The sequence below is a fragment of the Bipolaris zeicola genome, assembly GCF_000523435.1.
Source record: "Bipolaris zeicola 26-R-13 unplaced genomic scaffold scaffold_5, whole genome shotgun sequence".
In the NCBI taxonomy this organism is placed as follows: Eukaryota; Fungi; Ascomycota; class Dothideomycetes; order Pleosporales; family Pleosporaceae; genus Bipolaris; species Bipolaris zeicola.
In genome coordinates, this window is record NW_006912054.1 from 285,989 (window position 1) to 312,214 (window position 26,226).

Below are 26,226 nucleotides of genomic sequence, written 5' to 3' on the forward strand. Positions count from 1 at the left end.
CTTTTTTACAATGATCATGACGCGTTTACAGACTTGCAATTTTTCACTTCTTAGTTTCCACCAGAGGCCAAGTGGTCAGCAGCCTACGAAGGTGTTAGTCGAGTTTCTTATATGTATCGTGGGATGCTATAGTGCTTACCTTGTTGATGTCATAGTCGAACTTCTCGAGCGCAGAAAGAGCGTCGTTGCGTGCGTAGCCCATACCGGTCAGCTTCTTGAGAATAGGGTCGTCGTGTTCGGTTCCAGTGCTGACGGCACGGCCAAGTGGAGGCATTTGAGGTGACAATTGCTGCGACTTGGACGTCGAGGCGGCAGCCTCCTCCTTGTCGAGCGTATCAAAGACTGACTTGCCAAAGTCGGTTGAGGCTTGTTGCGAGTGCGCGCCCTTGTCAGTCTGCGAAGATTCGAGGTTGGAGAAAATGGCGTCCCAATCCTGGGATGAGGAGCCCGGCTGAGGCTGCTGGGATTGTCCACCAAAGGTCTGAGATAGGTGTTCGAAGTCGCTGAAGCTGTCATCTCCACGAGGCTTGCCCGTGGGTGTTTGCTGCGAAGCCATGGTATTCGACTTGGAGGCTGCTGGCGAATCAAAGACAGGGTTGAACTCATCAAGTCCCTCACGATGCTGTGAAGAGAACATAAAGTCATCATCAACCTTGTCATCTTCCTTGGCATCGGCAAGATCGTCAAAGCCAGCGTCAAAGTCGTCGTTGAAGGCAGATTTTCCGAGCTGAGGAACATTGCTGGATGGCGATGGGCCCTTGTTGTTCTCGTTGGCACCATATGTCAAGGCAGAGTGATACTGGTCGGAAGGAACAGTTGAAACAGGAGTATCGAGAGGAGCTGGTGAAGTTGTGGCAGACTTGGACGGGCCACCAAAGAGAGCAGCTCCATGGCCACCTGGTGGGTTGAATGACCTTTCAGGGCCCTGTGCGGTGTCAGGAGAACCAGTAGACGTTGGGTTCTCACGAGCAGGAAGAAGACCACCAAATTCAGGGGGGAACTGGTTCGACCCACTTCTTGTCGTGTTCACAGCGGAATCATATGTAGGTGGTGACTTTTGCGCACCAGGAGAGGGCAAGCCGCTAAGGTTGGAGTCTAGGCGAGTAGTCGGAGGTGGAGCTCGGTAAAGCTCGTCGCTTGAGGCAGTGCCAGGACGTTGCTGTTGTTGAGAGCGGTGCTCCGGTCCAAAGCTGGTACGCTTCTGGTTTGGCGATGCGGATGTGAAGTTGTCATCAAATCCTCTTCCATCGTTGCTGTCGCTGTCGTCGTCATGTGCAAGATCCTCAATGGGCGGGAACTCCTTGTTAAATCTGTTAGAATCGCCTGTTGGTGCACTTGCGTTTGAAGCGGTAGCGGCGGTCTGACGGCTAGGGCCGAAGCCTGCAAAAGCCGCGTCAAAGTCGTCCTTGCCTCCCCGTGGCTGTTCACCAGAGGTGCTGCCAAAGGGGTCGGTGTTGTTGGTTCTCTGTGGAGCACTCATACTGCTCTCACCAGTCTTGTTCTGTTGCAGCGGTGTGCCAGAGTCCCGTGGAAACGCTCCGGGAAGATCTTGTGTTCCAAAGTTGAAAGTGTCCTTCCGATCTTCAGCCTTGGCAATTGAGCGCTGAGTATCGCTGGTAACACTGGTTACTGGAGAAGCCGAGAAAGTGCGGTTAAACAGAGCTGGGTTAAAGTTGTCGGTTTCTGTCCTGTTGGTATCGGTACGCTCAACAGTGGGCTTCTCAGCAATCGGAGTACCAGCGGGTGAAGCCTGTGAGATAGTAGGTGTCTCATTTCCAGGAGCATGGTGGCCATATCTGCTGGCAGAGGCAGGCGCACGCACAGAGGAGCTGAAAGAGTCCGACCGTGGCGCGCCTTCTCTCAATGGCAAGAATGCAGAGCCAAACTGACGTGACTCAGGAGGGGCTGGTGGATCGGCAACACGGGGAGATTCCTGGTAAGAAGACAGAGGAGGCGATGTGGAGGGCGTGGGAACGTCGGGACCCTCAGAAGAGCGTACTGACTGACCCGATGGAGCAGAGAAGCTAGGTCCGAGACTCTGGTTGTCAGGACGGAACGATACTGGAGGTGCACTGCTCTGAGGAGTACCGAATGAACCGAACACACTATCAAAGTCTTTGTGAGGTCCCTCACGAGCAAAGCCAGAGGGTGACATGGTGTTCTCAGCGGGCTGAGGCGACTTTCGGAAGAAGGGGTTGGTGCTCTGGCTTGTTGTGGAAGCTGCAGGGCTGACGACGGCGGGTGACTGGATTGGCGAGCCGCGGGAGGTCTCGTCCTGGGACCTGCTCAAATCACTCATTTCATTCTTGATCTTGTCGCGCTCGCTCTCGTTAGTGGCCAACTGCTTCTTGTTGATCGCTACCATGCCCTTTTGTTGCCGGGCGTCGTTCCTCATCTTGTCAAGCTGGGGGCGAAGCTGCGCAATCTCGGCGTTGAGCTGACGAATGCGTTCTTTCAAGCTGTTGTTCTCGCGCTGATCAGCCTCCAGTTGACCTCCGACTTGACGGTGCTGGTTTTGAAGATCCTGGTAGGATGCTTCAATCATCGCAAGATCCTGCTGTAGCTTTCGAGTCTCATTGCGAGAGCTGGCTAGACGATCCTCCAAAGCTTTGACTGTCTTGACTTCTTGGTCATACTGCGTCTTAAACTGTGAGAGACGAAGTTCAAGGTCACGCTTCTGAGTGTTGACACTGTTGAGATCGCTTTCAGTCGCAGTCTTCTTGTTCTGGACCTCTTGCATCTGGTTGCGTAGGGTGGTCATTTGGTTAGACATGTTGGCCAAGTCAGTGGAATCTTGCGTCAACTTCTTGTTGATCTCAGGATCGGCCTCTCCACCTAACAAATCGTCCATAACAGACGGCGTCGAGTGTTGCGGCGCGCCAGAGATTCCAGACTGGCCCGTGGAATGTGCCGTTAGTGTTTGACCAAAAGAAGAGCTTGGCATGAACGGCTTAAAGGTGGAGGCTGGGTTTCGCGGCTGAGGCTGGAAGTGATGCGGGGAAGTTGGTGAAGCGGCTTTGCTGCCAAAAGGATCGCTCTCAAAAGGCTTGCTGAATGTAGCTGATCCGCCGGTTGATTGTGGCTGCTGAGGAGGAGCAGGAACCGGCGCTGTGAAGGCGTCCAGACCGAAGAGATCATCAGCAGCAGATTTGGGAGCAGGGGGAGGTGGAGGTGGGGGTGCCACTTGGGGTAGGGGAATCTGTGCAGCTTGGTTCGCGGGGGTGCGCAGGCTTGGTGGAATCAAATTGGGCGGCAAAGTTGTAGGGAGTTGATCTCCCTTCCGTTGCTGCCGAATAAGGTACATGGCTACTGCGAACTCGTCCTTGGATAGCTGTCCTTCGGAGTTGATGTCTGCAAGATCCCATATACCTGCAAGAACATCCTCGGGCAGACCCGAGTCACTGAAGAAGCGTACTGCCTGGTCTCCGGTGATGAAGCCGCGGCCCATGGTATCTACACCCTTGAACAAGTTGTCATACGATGCCTTCTCTTGCGGGCTGATTAGCCAGTCGTTTCCAGCAGGCGGTGCGGGCGGGGGAGCCGCTCCAAAGGGTTGCCGGCCGAGTGGGCTTGGCTGCCGTGGTGCAGACTGCTGGCCGCTGAATTGACGTGGGATAGCCATGCTCTGGTCTGGACGTCCTGGTGGCGGCGGAAGTCCTCCACGTCGAGAAGCGGCTTCATACAGGCCCGGAGGCAGCGTGTTTGGGAGGGCCTTCATATTTCCTGTGCGATACGATGCGAGTAGGTGCATAGCGATGATGAACTCTGTAACATTGAGGGCTCCGCGCTGCTCCGTGTCTGAAAGGTTCCATATCCGACCAAGAACTTCATTTGGTAACCGCGCCTTCTCAAAGATTTCTTTTGCGTTTTCGCCTGGAAGTTATTAGCCAAGAGTCAGGTTGGAGTATGAAGTAGGGTTGTACCTGAAAGGATGCCATTGACTGCACCAGACTTCTCAAACAAGCCTGCGTACTCGGCGGCTTTGGCAGGGACTAGCGGAGGGACACGGATTGGGCCGTTGCCACTCACTTGAGGCTGGATGGAGCCGGTTGGTTGTGGGGAGAAGCCAGGGGCGGCGGGAGGAGCCGATGGTGGTGTTAGACCCTCAAACTTTGGCAGGGGGGCGGCTACTTGAACGTCAGCGCATGTGATCAACGAGACACAAGAGGAGTCGCAGGAGTCGTACGTCTAAAGGCAAGCTCTGGAGTAGGGTCTCGTCCTGCCTGGTAGTGTCCAATGAGGCGCAGGACCTGGCAGAAGCCGGCCATGGTCAAGAGACCGCGGTTTTCCGTGTCTGCAATCTGCCATATTTCACCAAGGACAGCTGGTGCTAATTTGGTCCGCTCGAAGAACTTGACGGCGATCTCGCCTGTTATGACGCCGAGCTTTTCTGTGTCGGCTTGCTGGAAGAGATACTGGAAGACGCGCTTTTCCTCTGGCGTCAGGTTGAGGATGGGCTGATCTGCGCCGCATTAGCAGGAGCTTCGCGATACATGGACATGTGCCAAGGAGAACAGTCGACATACTCAATTCTCCGCTTTGTGACATGTCCGCCATGATTGTGCGCGGTTAGACAATGGCTCTGGTGGGGAGAGAGGCAGAAGCCTAGGGTTGACGAGGCTGCGAGTTCCCAGTGCTGTTGTGGAATAGGCGCGGGGAAACAGGCAACAGGCGGCCGGGCGTGGGAAAGTCGGGGGGCTGGCAAGCGGCGGGGGACGGCAGCTGTAGCAATGGCAGCTATACACGGGGAGCTGCAGAGCAACAATGAGAGATGGCGTAGGGCGGAGGTGGAGGAGGAAAAGCCGGAACGGCGTGGTAAGCGTGGGATGCGAGGGCAGCAATGTTGCGACTATAGTATGCTGGCAGGGTGAAGTGCTAGGCGGAAGCTACCTGGCCTAGTGCCGTGGTTGATGCGCGCCCTCGCCCGCCAACTCATCATTGGGCGGCCACAGCAGCTGTCAGCTCCCCTTCATCCTATCACGTCGCCGCACATGACCGTCCTCCGCACAGCAACCAGAGGGGCCACATACAGTCACATTTGCATCTGCGATGTGAAAAGCTCGCTGCACCTCCAACCAGCCACTTGCATCTCGCCTATCCCGTCTGCGAACCCACTTACACGTACATACTGCCATCCGTATCGGAACAAGCGGCTGTGCAGGCAACATCCTGGTCCTTGTCCTACTAGGGTATCAATTGGTCTTCGCTACTCTATACGAAAGACGCCGTCTCATGACTTCGTGGTTACAGGTTTTGTACAGGCGGAGTGGTGAAGAAATAAAAGTGCGACGACAACGATGACGACGACGACGACAAAGATAACGGCCCAACATTGACGTGGAAGCAGAACAACAGCGTTTCATCGCCGCTCGCTCTGGCCGCGGCCGTCCTTTTCCCTGCTGCATTTGGCAAACGCCAGGCTGGGACTGCCTTCATCTCGCATCCCCCACGCCCGTCCCAGAAGCCAATCCGTGACACTAATCATCTTGGCAGTCCGATCCCAATGCTGGCCCTCATCTGTATGCTCGATGATGTGGTTCAGAATCCGTCCTTCCTCGTCAAACTCAAACTTGAACAAGCCTGTGAATTCCTGCTGTGGCCGCTTGGATCCAGCAACAATGCTCGTGATTTTCTCCACTACATCGCTGACCTGCCCGCTCTCTTTCTTGTCCGACTTGCCGCATGTCTGCCATTTGACAATGAGTTTCTCGTTGCGCACATTACTTGCTGTTGAGCACCCTCCATTCTTCACCATACGCTCAGACAATATCTTGAGCTTTACATTGCCCAGTACCGGGACCTGACCCCATGCGACCGGTGCTGTCCATAGTGCTGCGGCGTACGAGAACCTCCCACTTACAGTAGGCAGGTGTGGGTGCGTCGAGGGAAATAGGTGGAGGCTGATATGCGGAGAGAGGATGTCCTGGGGAAGTGGCGATATCAAGAGCGTCGGTAGGCGCTCATGTAGTACCCTGATAGCTGTCGTCTCTGTTAGCAATGCATCCCATTCCTCGTGTAGCAAACATACTGTTTCCCAGCTTCAGGTCGCGCTCGCTCATGCGCTTCTTCTCGCACTCACCGGGCTCGGAGTTCGAGTATGGCGACGAGCTCGTGAACCAATGCCTCGACACCGACGCCCGTCTGGAGCCGACATCGCTGAGAGTCCTCTTGTATTGCCTCAGCCCTAGTATTCGGGGCACCGTAAGCGAAGTCGCAGTCGTCGTGGCTTCAAGTTGCGTGCGGGCAAACGTCGAGAAGAAGCGCCGCATCAGACCGCTGGTCATGTGTATGGATGGGAATATGCGACCATGTGTAGGGACAGGCGTAGACGTCTAGAAATATCTCTGTCGTTCGGCCAAATACGGATTGCGGAGGAATCGGTCGCTGGCATGACGCTAGTCAACTGCAGTTGCACCACCAAAGGCCGGGGTATTCGGTCGTGACGTAGGACTAGCGCGACTCTCCCCATGCCCCAAAACGTATTTCCCGTTATGGCTTACCGTGCTCGCCACATGCAACTTCGCACGCCCATGTCCCGGTGGGATAGGCTATTCTACATGCACCCGCACATGACGTTTATAAAGATGGAGGCTAGTCTCTCGTGGTTTCTCGATTCGAGACCCTCAAGATACTTTTACAGGGCCAACTAAGTCACCCCTCAATCCCATGAACCACAAAGGTAGATACACAACCCCGCAATTGTCCAACTGCATATACTGACAAATCATATCCTAGGCTAGGAGTCTCCTTCAAGACCAAAATAGACCAGCCAATTCCAATATCCTCCACCATGTCCTCCTCGGGCAAACGCATCGTCTTCACAGGCGGCTCAGGAAAAGCCGGGCGCCATGTGATCCCCTATCTCCTCCAGCAAGGCTACTCAGTCCTCAATCTCGACCTAATTGACTTTCCCGACCCGGAAGCCGGGGTCTTCACTCTGAAAACCGACCTCACAGACAGCGGTCAAGTCTTCAATGCCCTAACCACACACTTCAACTTCGCTGGCTACGAAGCACCACATATCCCAGGCCCGCCCGACGCCGTCATCCACTTCGCCGCCTACGCTCGCAACATGCTCGTGCCCGACAACGAGTGCTACGCCGGCAACGTGCGCTCAACCTACAACGTCATCGAGGCAGCCTGTAAACTCGGCGTCCGCAAGATCATCATTGCCAGCAGCGAAACAACGTACGAAGTCTGTTTCGGCCAGGGCAACCTCGACTACACCGCTTTCCCCCTGGTGGAGGATGCAGACGTAAACCCAATGGATACCTACGCTATCTCCAAGCTCTGCGGCGAACGCGTAGCCCGAGGTTTCGCCCGCCGTTTCGACGCGGACATCTACGCCCTGCGCATCGGCAACGTCATCGAGCCCCACGAGTACGCCCGCGACTTTCCAAAATACATCCAGCATCCGGAGACACGCAAGCGAAACGCCTGGGCCTACATCGACGCTCGCGATCTCGGCCAGATTTGCCATTTGTGCGTGCAGAAAGATGGCCTGGGGTTCCAGATTTTCAATGCGACAAATGATACTATCACTGCTACTTTCCCCACGAAACAATTCCTCGAGCAGTATGCGCCTAATACCCCTGTTACGCGTGAGATGGGCGAGTGGGAGGCCCCGTTAAGTAATCGAAAGATTAAGGAGGTGTTGGGGTTCAAGGAGGAACATGACTGGCGCAAGTATTATAACCCTGATCATTAAATAGAATGGTTTTGTGAGGGAAGACGGGAGGGAAGTAGATAAATAAACACACCTGTAATTCGAAGATGGAACTAGCTGAAGAATACGATGACCTGGCGGACATGGTAGAATTATACCAGTAGTTACATTAATCTACTTCGATGTATCTCTAAGCTAACAGCGCAAAGAGCAAATACGTCTTCTTCGCATACTCCACCGCACTCCTCTTCAACCTCCCCACATCCACATCCTCCAACTCCATCTTCTTCCTCAGCGCAAACACACTCTCCTCTCCCGCAGCCGGCTCAATAAACCGCTGTACATACAGCACATCGAACAGCAACTGCTTAAGTCTGTAGACGTTGATCTCCTTCACATCCTCCTTCTGGTCACCAGACACGTCTGCATCCGTCTTTTCCTCTCCTTCTTCGTCCTTTGATTCTTCTTCCTTCTTTTCATCTTCAGCAACCCCCTGGCCAAGTGCAACAATAGCATCAACCTGCTCCTCCACCACACCCACCAACATCCCCGCCACCCTCCCCTTCATCACGCTGACACTCCCGGGAGCCCAAAGATCACTCCCCACACCCGTCATCTTAGCGTTCAAATCGCGTAGAAAGCGGAATGCGCTGGGCGACGGCTGGGTAGGCAGTGGCGGCTGGCCCTCCCACAAGATATGACTATTCGATTTGACTTTGAGGGACTTTGCTAGCGAACTCTTGTATGCTTCCAGCGTTGGCTGTGCGACGTACGATGCTAGAGCTTCGTGGAGGGGTTCGAGGATGTCCGGGGTAAATGGGGAGGTGGGGGGTGTGGCTTTATCTTGAAGTCGAAGTCTGGGTATGCGATCCCCTATTTCCCGGATGACGCGCAGGATGAAGGTTGCTTTTTGGATGGAATCGCATCCAGCCTTTTCGTCAGAGGCTTTGGTGATGGTAGAGAGGCTTTTGCCTAGATTCTGCAGCGCTTCACGCAAGGCTTCTTGTGTGCATTCTTCTAGCAACTTGGGGTCGTCGTCGCTTAGAAGCGTTTGTTTCGAGTCACCTAGGTCCGAGTCGGAGTCTGAGCCTGCATCGTCGGCAAAGGTGTCGTCCCAGCGGGCTTCCTTCATGCTTTTGACTATGCCTTTGACTTCGAGGACTGAGGCCATCCAGTTGTCAAAGGCGGATGTGACGCTAATGACTGGGTCGTCTCGTCCTTGGTATGTGTTTAGGACTGTGGACTTGAATGATTGAGCTCCATTGGTGAGGTCCGAGGCTTTGTCTATTGTGTCCCAGAGACTGAGCGCCGAGGTTGCTTCGGATGCACCAACTGTATCCAGTTGAGCCGTGAGTTCAGAAACGACAGTCTGCAGTCCGTTTGTTCGTGATCGGACAATGCTTTCAAGCTTGTCACTCATCATGTCGCGCAAGTCGTCGAGTACGTTTGCTGACTTGACGCCCGCCATTCGAGATCCAGAAAGAATCCATGTTTCAATCAGTTCCTGTCGCAAGTCTGCAACCTCTTGCAATCGCTCTTCGCCCTCTAGTGCCTTCTTAACGCCCTTTAGGAAAGCCGCAATGGCATCCCTGGACCAACGATGTAGTATCCGCTCTGCTTCTGGCCGCTGCAACTCATCATGCCGTGGCCAGGGCGTGTAGTTCCGCGCCTCGTCGCCAAGCCACTGGTCGTGCACGTCTAGATTCAACTCATATAGGCCGCGAACATCAGGGTCCTGGATCAAGGGATGTGCTTTCAGCTTTGCCAGTGCTTCTGCCAACCTCCGTGGGAATATCGTCTGGGTGTCGAGACACGTCTGAATGCATAGCTTGAGCGCATCAATGCCATGCTTCGCAAGCTCATCTCCACCAGCCTTGATCTCGCTATTCATCCCATCCAATCTCATCTTGTGGAAATGATGTAGGGTATCGGTCGGCGTTGAACTCGTAGCAAGCGCATAGGCGCACATACTCTCCACCAGAGTTGCTGTTTCACCGCTTGCACTCGACAGTCGCTTATCGATTCGTCGCAACAACTTTCTCCGTACAGATAACAGCCTCTCCCACAGCTGATCCACAATCGCTGGTTTCGTCGCAGACTGACTGAGAGCCTTGTGAAGTAGCCGCGAAATGACCAGGACTTTGGCAATGAGCAGATATGACCCTTCTCTTTTCATGAGGCGTGTCATCACCAGAGGCGCATTGCGCAGGACCGAGAGTTGGGACGCAAGCGTGTACCGCTCCGCATCTGTCCTCTGTCAACCCAATGGTCCCTTTCAATGCAATACAAAAGACTGACCACGACTCCGAATGTGAATATCCATTTTCCCCGCATTATCTGATATCTTCTCCAAGCGCCTCGAGTTGCAACTCTGCCCTACTTTCGCAAGCTTGGTTTCCACTTGACCCATTCTTACTTCCATGTCGATGATCGTTTCGGCAGTATCGAGGAGGCTGCGGTAACTTGCTCTGCGTACAGTCAGAATTGCTTGCTCCCCGTTGCTTTTTCCTTGTATTTAAATATCCGTACCCCACGAGCGACCGCAGCTTCTCACGATTCTCGTCGGCATTGTTGCGAAGCTGCTGTTCAAGCTTGCGAACCACTGGAATTGGATACTGGAACGCGTCTTCCCAGGTTTGAAAACTCCGTGGATCTGGCGCATCCGTCGCCATTGTTGCTACTTCTCGGAACGCGTGTGTTAGGTGCGATGTGCTGCCCAAGATTACACAGCGAATGCTACGTTCCCACTATTCGTGCTTAGTCATCACGCTCCAAGTAATAGTCCCCATTTAAAGGTGTTCATAAAAGGGCAATAGTAGTCGTAAAACCATATTTGATGGGTATTTAAATATCTCTAATATGATGATGTATTGGTGTTGAAACCAGAAAGGTCTATCTCTAGTATAAAAGATGGTATCAAAGGTTAAGCTCAGCGACTCCCGCACCATCCCAACTCCCGCAAAACATTCACTCCACCTCTGTGGTATCATTGCCTGAATCTTCGCCGGTCCTCCTCCTTAGTTCACGCTCCACAGCTCGCAACATGATTTGAGCGTCGTCCAGCGTCAGCTCTTCTCCTCCCCTCATGCTTGCAAGCAATTCCGCAAATTCAGGGTCATCAGGTTCGATAATCTCAACCCTCCTACCCTTGGTCCTCGACTTTGGCGGTGGGAGAGGCATGAATGCCCTGCTAGTGCTTCCAAACTTGGCAATCATCTCTTCGTATTCGCCCTGTGGTGTGCTCTGGCTCGTAACTGCCCCTCCAGCACCGAGACGCCAGACGTCTTCTTTGTTGTCGGTCTGGAGGTCATCGTTGTCGATTTTGACAGCAGTGCGTATGACTACACTAAAGTCGCCACCGCCTCCAACGTCAAGATAGCCGAGAACACCAGAGTACAGGCCTCTTCTTTCGCCCTTTTCCACGTCTTGAAGAATCTCACATGATCGTTTCTTGGGAGCACCAGTCATACTTCCTGCAGGAAGACTTTCAACAAAGGCCTCGAAGCCTAGATAGGGTACGGAATGCTTGGCAGGCTTCTTGGAGGCAAAGTCCACAGGTTCTTCCCAATCGTCGGGTGTAGTTGGTTTGTTGGAGCCACTAGGTACTGCGTCAACTACAGAGACTAGCTGCCACAGTGTTTCGTATTCTTCGACTTCCATGAGTTGACTCACGCGGACATTCTCTGAGCCGTATACGCCGTGCAATTGGTGTCGAGTGAGATCCACAATCATGAGGTTTTCTGCCCGTTCTTTGGATGAAGAAAGAATCTCGTGGGCCATTTCAGCAGTCACGCCAGGTTTCTTTTGTACCGTGCCTTTGATGGGCCGACATTGGGCAGTTTGTGACCTGTCCCAACTGATATATCTTTCCGGTGATGAGCTCAAGACGTGGACATTGTGTATCCTCATGTATGCGCTAAACGGAGCGGGATTCTGGCTGGCTAGGCGCTTGTACATGTTCCAAGAATGTTCGTTGTCCTCGGAACGCGAAATTCTGCAGGCAGTCGGTTTACGAGCATGAATCTCGTTGCGTGTAGTAAGGCAGAGTTCGTAGCTCTGGCCATCTGCTATGGCTTCTTGACAAATACGGACTTTTTCCGAGTATTCACCCTCGCCGGCTTTGTATTGTCGGCACGATTCAATGTACTGGTCCATTGTACCGTGTGTTTCGAACGGGTCCACTTCTGCCATAGCACTAGACCCTGGCGTGCTTTCCCGAGATTTCACACCAGCATGGTCGTACAGCCTTTCTATCGTCTCTTCAACCCAGTCTTGATCAAAGGCGCCACGGATGCTCTGGACATAAATCTTCTTGACTTGGTGATCGAAAACTATGCTTCGGGTAATGTATGCAAAGCAAATGTCCGGATAAGCGGCTTCATCATGCCCGTGGACACCGATAGTCTCCAGACCGGCCTCGTACGATGCAAATCCCATTAGACCTCCCCAGAAAGGAGCCCACGTCGAACCTTGTGGTGGTGTGGATGGCTGGAGACTCTTCATGACTTCTCGTACATATGGCCATGGGTCATTCACGGTCCATTCAGTATGCACTTGATCCTTGCCATCCCTGAGCTCCATTCTGCGGGATCCAGCGTAGTAGTGCAAGCGGAGGGTCTCTTCAGGAATAACAAACCCGATAATGCTATATCTGCCAGTACCTACGGCCATGGGTACCAAGTTCGACTGCAATCCGGATTCAAGAACTAGAGCTTCTCCTCGTGTCAACTCGAAAAGTTCGCAGACATCGGCAACTGTAAGCCTCCCGCTTCCGGTAGTTGCACAGTGTACAGTGCTGGGGGCCAGGTCTGGTATTGTTTGCCCGTCGCCGTGTGCAATCAGCGATGCTAGTTCAAAGGGTGTAATGGTATCGCTGTCGGGATTTGCCGCAAAATTAGCAGATGAGTATTTGCTCTGTTTCATGGCACCGTGGAAACCAAGTTCTCGTCGGAAATCCGCAAAGGTCATTGGGGAAGATGGCGTATTTGGCATGAGAGTGTTTTTGGGAACATTGCGAAACATGCGCTTGCGGTTCCAAGCCTGGGCATCTTCCCACCAGTTCTGGAAGAGGCGTTTTCCTTCGTCGTTTGTGCAAATTGACTCTGGATGGAACTGAACGCCCCAGAATGGCTTTTGTATATGCTTGACACCCATGAGCACAGCACCATTGCGCTCGCTATCGAAATCCCATGCCAGCGGTTCGAGGTCGGGGCAAGTTTCCGTGGGTTCCCAGAGCTGGGCGGGGTATCGTACAGCTCGTTTACTTTGGATAGGGTGGTTGAGCTTGACATGAAGGGAGTGGTACTGTGTGGCCAATAGACGCTCTACGCCTCGAAATATGGACTGGCCTTTGTGCAGGACAGTGGTTATGATGCCATGCTTCGGCTCCTCAAGTCGTTCAATGTCGGCTCCAAAGGCAAGGCATAGGGACTGGAAGCCCAGACAGATGCCAAAAACAGGAACAAGCTGCTCTTCTTGAAGACTCCAGAGCTCTTTCATCAGACCAACGTCCCTTTCGCATTTGGCCCAGCCGGGCCCGGGTCCAGCAATCACACCATCGAAGCTCTTGAGGTAATCCGTAAAGGCTGAGTGCTGCCCATCATCTTTTACCTTTGTAAGATTCGGATCGTCAATAAAGACCTTGACGACTTGCGCGTCGATGTTTTGTTCGACTGTCGCGACAATGTTGTTTGAAAACGAATCGTAGGCGTCCAGAAATAAGATTCTCGGGCGTTGAGTCAGAATGGCAGGCGCCATGGCTCTGTACCACGTGTACAGGCAGAACACCACGGGACTTCCGAGTGTGACGTGTCTTTCTGATGACTTCCCAGATATTCCTGATGTCCGGATGCTGAGTTCTACTGTTGCTCGTTGTTTTGTCGTCTGTTTTCAAAAACTCCGACAACTGTCGATAGGGCTGTAGTCGCTATTCCGTGATAACTCCGGAGAATGACCGAAGTAGGGCCAAATGATGCCGAAAGGCCCGCCTTTGGAGGCCAGACGCCGAGGAGCTTGTTGGACTAGTTGAGCTCTACACTGTAGGCTGGAAGTTGAGAACAGGAAGAGAGAGAGAAGAAGGAGTCGGTGAATGATAGTGACCCAACGGAACGCCACCAGGTGTGGGTGGAAGATATGCAGGGTCTTTGGCTGCAAAGGGTTAGAGGCTGAGGCATGTGTCGGGAAGGTACGCTTTTCCCTGAAGGGGAAGGTAGCGCATGCCGATTTGCTGTTCCACAGTTACACCCGCACCTGAAACCAGATTGTTGCCACCCTCGAGAAAGTCGGAGATTGGTCGCACGACTAGTGTCGTGCAGGATCTGCCATGTGTATAGGATGTGTTTTATAGACGACGTTGATGGCTGTTTACACGTAGTTTGTGGTGCTTCTTCATTTTTGGTGGGCTGTCGGAAACCGGGTCCTCTCGAGATACGTACCTGGGTGGGTAACACGCTTGGGCCATATCAACACAAAGTTTGTAGCAGTGCCCAACACCTTAACCCGACTGCACCAGGTCAGCGCAATCCCTACATAAGCAATGTCCTGGTTGAAGCGACGAGCAGGCCCACTGATTGTGCTCGGGTCTTCAGCGCTTGGCGGGGCAGCATATCGTCTCGCCAAACCCGCAGATGCGTCCGATGCGACCTTGAACCCTCACACCTTCACGCCATATACACTTGTAAGCAAGGAGCCCGTCTCGTCGACCAGCGCCATCTTCACACTGCGCAATAGCAATGGCGTCTCAGATGCGGAAAGCCTCAAGGAGGTATCGAAACGCAGCGTTTGGAGCGTGCAGATCAAGCAACCGCAATTACAGATTGCCCGCGCATACACCCCATTGCCTCGCACGACCGATAGCACCAAGACGGGCGACGATGACCTGGGAGGTATGAGGTTGCTTATACGCCAGGAGACGGGTGGCGAGGTCTCAACCTACCTGCACCGTCTCCCAGAGCAATCGACCATCGAATTGCGAGGACCCAACACCGAACTCAAGCTCCCCCGCGACATCATAGAGGTTGTATTTCTAGCAGGTGGAACAGGCATAGCGCCCGCGATGCAAGTCGCTCAGGCATTGGGACGGCGGACAGGCAGCAAAATGCACATATTGTGGGCAAACCGGAAGCGCGAAGAATGCGTAGGCGGTGTCAGTGATGACAGCGGACAAGATCAAGGCGGTCAGGATCGAATAGGATGGTGGAAGAGTCTGTTCGGCTCTCATGTGCAGGCACCGCTCGTAGAACCACCGAGTGCCACGGAGAAGGGTGCCATTGTGACCGAGTTGGACGCGCTCAAGAAGCGGAGTGAAGCCGCCACAAAAGGCTTAACTGTCAACTACTACGTCGACGAGGAAAAGACGTTTATCCAGCCCGGCGAGATAGAACAAAAGATAAGGCGTCGCAGAGAGGAAGCCGGGTCCCGACTGATCATTGTTTCAGGCCCGGACGGTTTCATCGAATACTGGGCCGGTAGGAAGCTGTGGGCTAATGGCACCGAAGTTCAAGGTCCATTGGGAGGCCAGTTAAGCCGCATGGACCTAGGTGAGTGGAAAGTGGTCAAGTTATAAAAAGCTACGCAAGTCCGTAACGAGAAATGTTCTTGTTCCGCCATGTTCGCAGATGACTATGCTCGTAGACGGAACGCCATGATGAGTGTCTGTTTGGCCGTCCAATATGGAATATATCCCAACTGTCGACTTGTGCACGCTATATTCGGCGCACACATAGTATCGGCTACTTGTTTACCTAGGCTGTCCCACTTACTAACCAGGTGTGCTCGGGCGGTCGTTGTGGTTCCCGGCCGGGGAGGCTAGTAATGTGTCGTGCTTGTGTAACTAGCTGCACGAGCGTTAGGAATGATTCCGCGCGCTGAATAATTCCACCGCCGGCTGCGACTTCCTCAATTTTCAATCACAACCAGACTTGTCTGCGACATGACCTCTAGTTCGCATTTTCTAGTCATGTGTCTCGGTGCTTTTTAATATCCTCTCTTCTGCTGCGTTATTGCTGGTTTTTCTTTCTTTCTCTCTTTAACTTTCACATTACACGCCACACCTGCGACATGGGTACAGATGTTGATGCCGAACTCGGCACTGTGCACTCTCAGCCAATCAGCGAAAAGGATCCAAATGCCCGACCAGAGTGCTTCAAATCGCTGTTACAAGAATGTCTGTTTATTGCATCGGTGACCATGGCTGTCGCCATGACGAGCTTCCTGCAGGGTGCCGTCACCGTTATGAGTTCGTTCGCGGCACGAGATCTGGGTATGACCAATGCGGAGCTTTCCTGGATGAATGCCGCCACATCGTGAGAATGACCCGATATCGAATTCAAGGTTGCATGACTGACAAGATATGCAGACTCACGGCTGGTTCACTACTGCTCTTCTTCGGCAGTATAGCTGATCTTTTCGGACGCAAATCCATGTTTATCGCGTCCATGTTCTTCTTCTCCGTCTTTTGCCTGGGAGCCGGCTTCTCCCAAACCGGGATGATGCTCGATGTTCTTTGCGGTGTCCTAGGCATCTTCTCTGCCGCGGCTGTGCCTCCTGCTCAGGGAATGCTGGGTGTCATCTATGCGAAGCCTAGCCAAAGGAAGAACAGGGCTTTTGGCTGCTTCAGTGCAGGCAATCCCATGGGCTTCATTTTCGGGACGATCCTCGCTGGCCTCTTTACCCAGGTGTTCAACTGGAGAGCTAGCTTCTTTCTATTGGCTATTGTGTATCTTTGTATAAGTATTATTGCCGCGTTTACAGTACCCAAGGATACGACACCAAAGCAGACGTTCAACGCACAGACGATGAAGAAGCTGGACCTTCCAGGAACAGCGCTTACAATTTTTGGCATCGGCATGTTTTGTGCTGCACTGAGGTATGGTTGGATGTCAAGGTCAGTGAGACTGCAAGCTGACATTCATCATAGTCTTGGCGGAAATGCGCCACAGGGTTGGAAGACACCCTACGTCCTCGTTCTGTTGATACTTGGAGCCATTTTGATGATTTCATTTGTTGTATGGGAGTTCAAGTACCCATATGCGATGATTGATATGAAGATCTGGCGCGATCGAGACTTTTCTTTGGTAAGTCGGTCCATGTGTCGTGGAATTTCTGTGTCGAAATTCAAGTGCGAAGCTTCACAACATTGCCTGCCACAACCTGCTATGATCTTGGTACTAACTATATGCAACAGTTGATGGGCATCCTCGCTCTCGCCACTCTTGGATTCCCAGTCTTGAGTTTCTGGATGGCACTCTATTTCGAGCGGGTGCAAGGATACAGTGCCCTCATGACTGGCGTTCACATGCTTCCTATGGCTATTGTAGGTCTGACTGCAAACGCAGTGGCCGCCCTGATCCAGCACAAAGTATCCAACAAAATTCTTGTTGGTATTGGATCGACTGCTCTCACCCTTTCTTTTACACTAGCAGCCCTCCAGAGAGACGGAGATTCGTACTGGGCATTTGCTTTCCCAGCGCTCTGCTTGTGTGTTGTTGGCATCGATTTTGAGTTTATTGTTGCAAATGTAAGTTTTGTCCCTATGCTTCTCCAAATATCCAATAACTCTGGCTAAACCATTCGTAGATGTATGTTTTGTCATCGATGCCACTTGACAAGCAATCCACTGCAGGTTCGCTCTTCCAGACGATATCCCGTCTATGCAGCGCTGTCGCTTATGGAATCGTGACGGCAATTTTCGATCATGTACAGAAAAATCCAGCAAAATCAGGTTACTACGCCAACAACGCTGCGGAACCTTACTCTTCCGCTTTTTGGTTCGCAGCTGCAGCCGCGTTTCCTAGCATGCTACTCTTTCCCTTTTTGAGGATCGGAACGCAGGGTCACACAGGCGATACTAGAAGAGGGAAGCAGACTGACAAGCGGGAGGATGAGTCGGAAGGCGGACGGGGTGGGGACATTGAGCATGCCGTGATAACCAATGCAACGCCAGGCGGGAAGGGTGTGCATGATCAAGACACAGAAAAAGTCTGATCACAGTAGATGATCCGAATTAAAAGTTTCATTCACGATGCATAGTTCCCGGACATGAAAACCATCAAAAGTCCATCCAAGTCCAATCATTCAAAACAACCAATTTTTCCCATCTTCCTAACCAGCCTCACCTCTGCTTTCCACTGGAACATTCCCTTCTCCATTCCATCCACCAAAACCCAACCAAAACCCAACTACCAACTAAACAAAACATCGCTTCAAAAAAAGCTCCAACCACCTCGTATCCAGCATACGCGCTTCCACCCTTCCCGCGGCACTTTCCTTCCCCTCCCCCCTCTCCGCCCCAAAACTAAACCCGCGAACCTAGTGCAAAACCCAGACCGCACTTTAAAAATCCTACCGGCCTACTTTTGGCGGGCGTGCGCGCGCTTAGATCCCGCATTTTTGCCCGCCAAAACCTAGATGGTTCGTTCCTGCGTTTGCGGTTTCCCCTGGTGTGGGTGTGCCGCAAGAACCCCCCAGTTCCCCCCCCCCCCCCACTTAAAGTTTGCCCGAGGGGACGCCACAGGGTGTGGACGGGAGCCGGGGGAGGGTTGGATGGTGGGATTGAGAGGTAGGGGGGGGATGATGACGTTGGTGGGGGGTCTTGATATTCTATTTATAATAATATACGTGTGTATTTGTGATTTGGGATTTGATGGTGAGAGAGAGATGGAAAAGCAAGAGGTTGAATAAGAATCTTCTTCGGATTTGTATATTTCGTTGATACCTTAATAATACAAAAATATAGGGTTAGGCTGAAATATGATATGCGTTTATTTTTTCTTTTTTAAAAAAAGGCGAGATGAAGAAAAAGAAAAAAGGGATGGTAAAACCGCCCCACCCTTTTTTATCTTGAATGCGCCGAGTCAGAAAGATGTGAAGATACCGCCCGTCCGTCCCGTCCGTTCAAGTCCTTTCTTCCATTGCCAAAGAAAAAGTGCATGTGTGTATGTCATGTTACGAAGTATCCATACTCTGCACCCCGTCATCTTCCACCTCTTGCTGTGCTCCCATTTTCAACCTCTCCACCTCAGCCCTCAACATCTCAATCTCCCTCTCTTGCGCTCGCATCTTCTCGAGCGCCATTTCGATCAACCGTGCTTTATTCACCGTCTTCTTTTCTCCCGCTGCAACACTCGACCGCCTACTCTTATCATCCCCGTCTTCCTTGTCCTCTGCTATACTTCCATTCCCACCACCGTTACCATTGGTACTCGCACAATCGTCCTCCCGCCCCCTCATGACAACAAAACACGTCGTCCCGCTCCCAAACGTGACCTCGCCGTCTAACAAAAACTCGGCAAGATCAACCATGGCGTTCTTCATGCGGTCGCGCCGGGCTTGCTCGGCGGCACGGTGCGTGGCGCGCTTCATCATGACGCCCGAGGCCATTGCGGTACTGAAATGAAGGCCCATTTCGAGGTGCTGGCCTGAAGAGATGAGTTCGTAGTTTGATTTTGAGGCGAGGAGGTCGGCTTGGGGGGTTATTACGCCGCCGGCGCCTAGTTGCGTATGTGAGAAAACGAACATATTAGATAGATAGATAGAAAGAGGAATTGAGCGGGGAACAAAAAAACATACCATTTCGATCGGCAGAGGATATACTGCTGCCTCGTCGTGCTATGGGGACTTTGTTGGGTGGTGGGATGGAGGAGGCGTGGGATATTGAAGATATGGTACTTGCGGTGTCTGCTGTTATGGAGGGGGAGCGCATTGAGGAGACAGTAGGCGAAGTAATGGATTGAGAGGCTATTGAGGGAGTTTTGATGGGTCGTACGGGGTGTATGGGTATCTGAACTTGTGGTTGGATCTGTTGTTGGATTGGCTGTGGTTGCGCCTGTGGTTGGATATTATTTGGTGGGACATGTTGCTGTTGCTGTTGCTGTTGCTGCTGTTGCTGGGCGCTCTCTCGAACTGGACTGTATCTCCTCCTCTTTTTGAAAATCTGTGGCCATGTCCTGCTCAGCGGGCCGCGATGATGACTACTCTCGTTCCGGTCGGCGACCAGCGGTCCGTTTGGGTGTGGATAAGGCTGCATGCCTGGATTTCCGATTCTGGGGGCGGAAAGAACCAGGAATTGAGAGAAGAGAACTTGGCGGGGTTTAGTGGATTTGCTACAGATATTCGTTGTTTGCAATAAAGTTGATATGATGTCAAATTCCGCCGTATGGGGTCCGGTCACGCACACGGGCCCGATGTGTCAGATTTGGCGTGGAGCTGGTGCTAGCAGGATATCACTAGGGGGAAGTGTGATGGTAGGGGAGAACGAGCGTGGGTAGCAAGCAGAGCAAAGTCAAGGGCAGAGCAGAAAACACGGGGAGAGGCGAGGGGAGTGGGGGAGAGGGAGAGGGCGTGATTAGTTGAAGTTGGGCATGTACAGCAGCGGTGCAGGCGGGTAAGAGTGAGATTATGCGTGCGAAGCGGACCGGCTTTGGCCTCATCCATGGGGCGAGGAGGCGTAGTTGAAGGCGGGATCTGGAACGAGTTCCGCACCCATGCTTGCGCGTGCCCTCCGTTAAAAAGCAAAGGGCGTATGCAGTGAGCATCTCAGCGAGTGAAGCTTTGGCTTGGCGGAGGACCAGAGAGGCACATGCACGCCAACCAACCACACGACGCCGCGAGAGCACATGGCCGCCAAGTCGACGACACATGGCGGAGAGGCCCCCTGCTGCAAGCCCAGCGCGCCGAGTGCTTAGCTGCCACGACTATCGCCCTTGGAGTGACATTTGCCCTCTCTGCTGCCATCCCCATTCACCCTCCGCTGCCATGGGCCTAGCCGCATGCTTCCGTGCTGGGACTTTGCGGGGTTACCTTCTTCATTCGGGGCGACCCTCTGGCTCCACCCCGAGCCCCCATATCACCAAGCCATCAATCGGCGCTCAGCACCATCGCACGTGTGCTCCCCCCATGCTGACCTGCTGGTGGAGACTCTTATCTACCGTCTTTTCAATGAAACCAGCTACTGCTTTTTATATCCTACTATCGCTCAAGTCGCCACAAAACAATTCGGTTTCAATATTCGCTGCAAAATACGCCAAATGATGCCATCCCACTTCTATGTCGAGCTGTTCATCCTGCTAACCAATTCGTGGCTGTCGTGCCTCTCCTTCCTGTTACCCCGAGCGCCAGGGATATACTCCAGATCCTCCTCGCCGTCGTCCTCGTCGTCCTCGTCTTCCATATCCATGTCCAGAACCTCCTCGCTGAGCATCTTGGGATTCAAAGAAAATGCTCCCTTGGGAACAAAGGTGCTCACCATAACCAACACCGATATAATGGTAAACTGCACGCCCGCCACGTTCAAGATGGCCCCGTGAATCTCGTCGTTGTCTCGGTCCGAGATGCGGTCGATGTATGTTCCCAGGCACGCAGATGCAATGGCGTACATGACAATGTACGTGCTGTAAAGAAATGCCATGACGGCCCCCAGTGCCGATACGTTCTGCGATTTGGACTCGATTCGAGCAAGCGACGCCTGGATATATGCCGCCAGAGACACATCACCCGCAGCCCATCCGAAGCTGATGGGCAGAAAGGTCGCTGCCACAATCCACGCCTGTGCCACGTCGTTGCGCGGAGGACGCCAGTAGGGCAGATACCACACAATCAGCAGACCAAGTGCGTCTAGTCGCAGCCATGGTATCGGCGTCTGCACCAAGTTTGTGAACATGAAGACAAACAGCGCCCCCAGTAGTTCACCAAAGTTCGATCCTCCCACCATGATTTGTGACCAGGCCGAGTTCCCAAAGTACCGCCGCGCAACTGCAGGCGCAATGGCATTCTCCAGGTATCGGTGCGCGTAAAGTGCAATTGCATATCCAGGCAGCAGCCAGATAAACTTGCGATGTGTGAAGATGAGTTTGGCACCGGTTCCCACAGACTCGAAAAAGAGGTAGAAGCCACTAATCACTGCCTTGACATAGTTGGGCTCGCCCTCGGTCACCGAAGCTCGGACTTCCCTTGGTATGCTTTCCTCGTGGATAAAGTACCAGAGAATCGATGCAGCAGCGAAAAAGATGGGCGTGATGACGAAGCTAAAGTTGTTGCCGAGGCGGGGGATGAGGGCAAGTGCTGTGCAAAAAGCACCTGCTGTTCCACTCGTCTCGTAGAAGATGTGCACCAACGAGTCCATCCGGCGGAGCTTCTGAATGTTGCCACCCACGAGATCCCGAGGTATAACGCGTCGAATCAGTTCAACCATACCGTAGACTATGCCACAGACGCAATCTAACACTCATCAGCACATGTTGCGCAGTACCTCGGATAGGGCCATTCTTACAGATGGGTATCATCGCGTCCGTATCGTAGTCGCCGTAGTAGCTGAAGTCATCTTTGGGCCATCCGCGCGGCATGAATTTACCACCAGTTGCGGCATCGAGTATCAGTAAGAGACTGCTCATGAACCCAAACACGAGCACTGCGCAAGCTAGCACGTTCTTGGTCGGATACCGCTTGATCAGAGGTGCAATCAGGATGGACCCTATGCACTGAAATGCCTGGTTCAGGCCTGTCAATACACCCACGCGTTGAAATGTGATGGAAACGTGCGTCGTCTTCTCCAGTTCGTCGTATCGATTCGTGGCGAGTGCGATGATTGATCCGTTGAATGCCTCGAGCCCAAACTTGTACATCATAATGCCGGCAATGTAAATGGCAATGTTCCGGCGCTCTAGAGGCGTGTAAATATTCCATGTTTCTCGGAGGACAGCAATGGGTCGGACCATGTCGACGATCAAAGCACACAAGCGTGCGGCAGCAGTGCTACAGAGAGCAAAAGCGAATCCGCAAATGCGGAGAGACCTTGTTTATACGTCCAAAATGCCGGAACGCTGGTGTTGACAAAAACAGCCAATGAAATCAAGGGAAGCCTGCATGTGGAGTTACCGGTTCGCTACAGGCATGCGTGAGTAGTTACGGATCACAACAGCCGAATCTGTGGCGAGGAGGCATCTCAAGAACCCACGAATTCACGCTCTTGGGAGACGGCGGAGCGCTGCTCTTCAAGGCCAAGTGGTACCATGGCAGCGCCCTAGTCCGAATGAGGCTCGGCATTCTCGTTAGATACTGACCAGTCAGACCCCCCACGTGGCTGACATGCCATGTCTGGGCAGACCAGGGCATTCGCCTCAGCCGTAAGAATAGTCGCAACAGTCTTAATGCACGCGAGCAAAAACTCCTTCATAACTTCTTGTCGTCCCAAGGGGCTGGATACAATAATCTGGGCTGCATTGTCAACTCTTCATCGATAAGAAAAATTGCACGTGGTGCAAAGTGCTGGTGAATTGAGGCATTCAATGCCGAGTTCAAGGTTGACATAATTTGCCCTTTTCTATTCAAACCGTGGAATCATAACAACTAGTAGCTTGGGCCAGACCTTGGGACTCGCCAAGTCAGCCCTTTGAATTAATCCTTGGGCTTTACGCGACATTGTGGCAGTGCATCACCAGTGCCAGACGGGAACAGTCGGAGTGAATTGGCGTGGTCTCGAATGTTCCTGCATTAGGCTTGTGGATCCCTTCGACCCTTGACCGTCGACTAGATTGTAAGACGACATGCTTTTCCTGATTCAGATTGTGACGGATGGAATTGTGGCTGCATGAGACACCGCATGTAGCAGATGGAGCTACAGAGATGCTCGACATTCAGACTGTGCAGATGATAAGCGAACAAAGTAGAGATGCTGTGACCCCATTGACAGCCTCCTGTCTTCAATCAGCCGAACAACCAGACTGTGAACTAGTTGATAGGCTGGCCCACTAGTGGCTAGAGCCTTTACATGAAAGTTGGATACTGCATCCTTAAGGATCCGGCTGGGCTTCGTATAAAAGTATGTAGTAGTATATGGATGCAGATAGGTAGCGCGTCGTGGCTGTCCCAGGGTATCAGCGCGCTCTTGAGCGCATAGTGAGTGCAAGGTAGGGCACTATTCCGAATCATCTTCCTTGTATCGCCTGGCCTCCTTAGCCTTTTCAAGTTTCTCCTCATCTTCAGCTTCTCGCTTGGCAAGGCTTTCGCGCATTCTTTCTTCCTGCTTCCTCCAGTGACTGCCCTCCTCGTAGTCTTCGCTGATGCCCAGTGCCTTGCGCAGCCTCTCGCTCTCTTCCATCTTCGCCTTGGCCAGGTCGTGGACCTGATGCGATTTGAGTCGCTTTGCATTCGGTCCCAAGTCTCTGCCGTCCTTACGCTCCTGATCTAGTTTGCGGCGCAACGCTTCGCACTGGTCATCGATTTCGTCCTCGTCAACACCCTCGTCTTCGAGCTTGTCTCGCAGCTCGAGAACCTTGACTTCGATTTCGCGCTTCGCTTCGTGCTCAAGGATCTCGGCGTCTGGCTGCCTTGGGCGGTGTTTGGCTTGGTCCCAGTCTTTTGGGTAGGGCTGAATCTTGTCGCGTGGTCTGAGGAGCGATCGGTTTTTCTGTACGTAACCCGAGGTACCGCTACCTCTTGGGGTGGTGAGGCCTACATTGTCGGCCATGGTCTGAAATTTGATGATTTGTAAGGTGAAGGTATTGTGTCGGTCAGAATGATGGCCAAGGACAGCCACTGGTTTGCGGCGAGCTCGGAGGTGAGGAAAGGCCCGAGCTTGCCTAGTGACGGAATGGCAGTTGCCCCACCAAAACTTTCCCTTGACTATGAAGACTCACTTAGCAATGGAGTCATTACTCTGTCTGGCACCCGTTTGCCATTATTCTAGACCCTACTTCGCCCCTACACTTGATTCAACATGAGCACACAAGATACAACCAGCGACAATGTCCCTGCTGGACCTGTGGAGATGGGATATACCGAGTTGCCCTTCCCCCCAGTCACCAAACAGCACATCTTGAACTGCTCGTACCATAGTTGGCACCCAAAGTCAGTTATATCCCATAATCTAGCACGTTCTTTGTTCTAATTTCAATAGATATCGTGCCGTAACGCCCAAAGCACGCCTCATCCCCCTTCCATCCGCGTTTCTCGAATACCTCCGCTCAGACGGCATCGTCCTGCCTCCCGAAGAGAGCGACGACCCCTCGTGGTCAGACAACGACAGTGGCATCTTCTCAGGCGCTGACAACAACGACGATGATGCTGAGGAGAGCATAGACCCTAGCGCAGAGTGGCGCGACACCCACGAGGCAATCGAGCGCACCATCGAGGAGCTGGGCGGCAAAGTCGCTCCCAAGCTCAACTGGAGTGCGCCAAAGGACGCAACATGGATAGCAGCAACCAACAGCATGGAGTGCCGGACACCCAACGACATCTACCTGCTCCTCAAAAGTAGTGATTTTGTCACCCACGATCTTGCACATGCTTTTGACGACACAGCCAATCAATCCACAACGCCAGACCCGGCAATTCCATACCATCTCGTGCTGCGAAAGTGGATCACGCTCAACCCCAGCGTTGAGTTCCGATGCTTTGTGCGCAACAGACGGCTGATTGCTCTATGCCAGCGGGACCTGAACCACTTTGACTTTCTGTTCAACATGCAGGATAAGCTACGGGACCTGATCCAGGACTTCTTCGACGCTAAACTGCGCGATACTTTCCCAGACCCAAACTTCACTTTTGACGTATACGTGCCGCCGCCCCATGACAAGGTTTGGGTCGTCGACTTCAATCCCTGGGCTGTGCGGACAGATCCACTGGTCTTTTCGTGGATGGAATTGCTCACCATGGACGTGCCAGAGGCAGCACCAGCCGTGGAGACGACTGTGCGTCTGAAGATAGCCCAGCCAGAAGCCAAGAGCGAATCTGTTCCAGTGGCCAACGACGTAGAGGACGACGAGGACGACGTCTCAGACGACGATGATGTTGAGGAAGTGTGGCAGCCAGAGTTCCGACTGGTACGGAGAGACGATCCAGAGGCCTATGGTTTCACGACTCCGCAGTATAGTGCTCACAAGTTGCCCAAAGATGTAGTCGATGCGAGCAGGGGAGGCGAAGGCCAACTGAGAGAGTTTGCCATGCAGTGGGAGCAGGCCCAGAAGTTGGCTGAGCAACAAAGGGCAGAAGATAGCGAAGACGATTAGACTTGTGTGTGTAGTGGGTTGTGTTGCGGCAATGGACACGGCCCACATGTAAACACCACTCGAGCAGAACAACACATGAGCCGACAGATGACTTTTGCTTTTGTCTAACAAAGAGTCATCTTCTCTGACAGCTTGGCGTCAGTAAACACCAGCTGGTAATGCATGATTGGACATTTTGAACATGTGCCTGGGAGGGTGACCCGCCTCGTCGCGTGAGGCTGCCGGCCCGCCACCGTGACTCGCCCGCGCAGGCCACCTGCTTGTTTCACCGCCGGCATCCCCACACGTCCCATTCGACAAGAGTCGATCGTCCCTCCACAAGCCGCATTGCCCAGGACAACGTCGACTTCGATGCCGACTTTTGGGTACACTTTTCATCGCACGTGCTTTAAGATGAATGGTCCTCTGCTTCCATAGATTTGACACGCTGTTCCCACGGTACACTACGTCTAGCATTGCATAGCTATCGCACCCACCACATCGCTACCATATCCCGCTTGAGCCTTGACATCGTCTACATCACCACTCTTGCTTCCCTTCTCTCCAAACATCTCAATA

General features: G+C 52.9%; 10 protein-coding genes across 10 annotated transcripts; 4 read left to right on the plus strand and 6 right to left on the minus strand.

Annotated features, from left to right (window-relative positions):
* Window positions 1-50: 50 nt before the first annotated feature.
* COCCADRAFT_82794 (uncharacterized protein) lies at window positions 51-4,557 on the minus strand (the record flags this gene model as incomplete). The annotated part of the gene is made up of 5 exons (XM_007709071.1): window positions 51-83; window positions 140-3,873; window positions 3,924-4,127; window positions 4,187-4,462; window positions 4,527-4,557. The coding sequence occupies 5 exons, from the start codon at window positions 4,555-4,557 to the stop codon at window positions 51-53; spliced, it is 4,278 nt and encodes a 1,425-aa protein (XP_007707261.1).
* Window positions 4,558-5,359: 802 nt separating this feature from the next.
* COCCADRAFT_814 (uncharacterized protein) lies at window positions 5,360-6,284 on the minus strand (the record flags this gene model as incomplete). The annotated part of the gene is made up of 2 exons (XM_007708960.1): window positions 5,360-5,979; window positions 6,029-6,284. The coding sequence occupies 2 exons, from the start codon at window positions 6,282-6,284 to the stop codon at window positions 5,360-5,362; spliced, it is 876 nt and encodes a 291-aa protein (XP_007707150.1).
* A 506-nt stretch (window positions 6,285-6,790) lies between these two features.
* COCCADRAFT_815 (uncharacterized protein) lies at window positions 6,791-7,708 on the plus strand (the record flags this gene model as incomplete). The annotated part of the gene is made up of 1 exon (XM_007708961.1): window positions 6,791-7,708. One exon carries the CDS (start codon window positions 6,791-6,793, stop codon window positions 7,706-7,708), a length of 918 nt encoding a protein of 305 aa, XP_007707151.1.
* A 148-nt stretch (window positions 7,709-7,856) lies between these two features.
* COCCADRAFT_816 (uncharacterized protein) lies at window positions 7,857-10,338 on the minus strand (the record flags this gene model as incomplete). The annotated part of the gene is made up of 3 exons (XM_007708962.1): window positions 7,857-9,913; window positions 9,965-10,134; window positions 10,196-10,338. The coding sequence occupies 3 exons, from the start codon at window positions 10,336-10,338 to the stop codon at window positions 7,857-7,859; spliced, it is 2,370 nt and encodes a 789-aa protein (XP_007707152.1).
* A 295-nt stretch (window positions 10,339-10,633) lies between these two features.
* On the minus strand, window positions 10,634-13,423 carry COCCADRAFT_22130 (uncharacterized protein; the record flags this gene model as incomplete). The annotated part of the gene is made up of 1 exon (XM_007708974.1): window positions 10,634-13,423. The coding sequence occupies one exon, from the start codon at window positions 13,421-13,423 to the stop codon at window positions 10,634-10,636; it is 2,790 nt and encodes a 929-aa protein (XP_007707164.1).
* Window positions 13,424-14,201: 778 nt separating this feature from the next.
* COCCADRAFT_32467 (uncharacterized protein) lies at window positions 14,202-15,230 on the plus strand (the record flags this gene model as incomplete). Its single annotated transcript, XM_007709016.1, has 1 exon — window positions 14,202-15,230. One exon carries the CDS (start codon window positions 14,202-14,204, stop codon window positions 15,228-15,230), a length of 1,029 nt encoding a protein of 342 aa, XP_007707206.1.
* A 623-nt stretch (window positions 15,231-15,853) lies between these two features.
* Window positions 15,854-17,650, plus strand: COCCADRAFT_82992 (uncharacterized protein; the record flags this gene model as incomplete). Its single annotated transcript, XM_007709072.1, has 5 exons — window positions 15,854-15,969; window positions 16,023-16,532; window positions 16,584-16,740; window positions 16,851-17,183; window positions 17,243-17,650. 5 exons carry the CDS (start codon window positions 15,854-15,856, stop codon window positions 17,648-17,650), a joined length of 1,524 nt encoding a protein of 507 aa, XP_007707262.1.
* Window positions 17,651-18,610: 960 nt separating this feature from the next.
* Window positions 18,611-22,377, minus strand: COCCADRAFT_32469 (uncharacterized protein; the record flags this gene model as incomplete). Its single annotated transcript, XM_007709017.1, has 3 exons — window positions 18,611-19,155; window positions 20,732-21,880; window positions 21,933-22,377. The coding sequence occupies 3 exons, from the start codon at window positions 22,375-22,377 to the stop codon at window positions 18,611-18,613; spliced, it is 2,139 nt and encodes a 712-aa protein (XP_007707207.1).
* Window positions 22,378-23,576: 1,199 nt separating this feature from the next.
* On the minus strand, window positions 23,577-24,128 carry COCCADRAFT_22134 (uncharacterized protein; the record flags this gene model as incomplete). Its single annotated transcript, XM_007708975.1, has 1 exon — window positions 23,577-24,128. One exon carries the CDS (start codon window positions 24,126-24,128, stop codon window positions 23,577-23,579), a length of 552 nt encoding a protein of 183 aa, XP_007707165.1.
* A 249-nt stretch (window positions 24,129-24,377) lies between these two features.
* On the plus strand, window positions 24,378-25,668 carry COCCADRAFT_823 (uncharacterized protein; the record flags this gene model as incomplete). Its single annotated transcript, XM_007708963.1, has 2 exons — window positions 24,378-24,508; window positions 24,558-25,668. 2 exons carry the CDS (start codon window positions 24,378-24,380, stop codon window positions 25,666-25,668), a joined length of 1,242 nt encoding a protein of 413 aa, XP_007707153.1.
* Window positions 25,669-26,226: the final 558 nt, after the last annotated feature.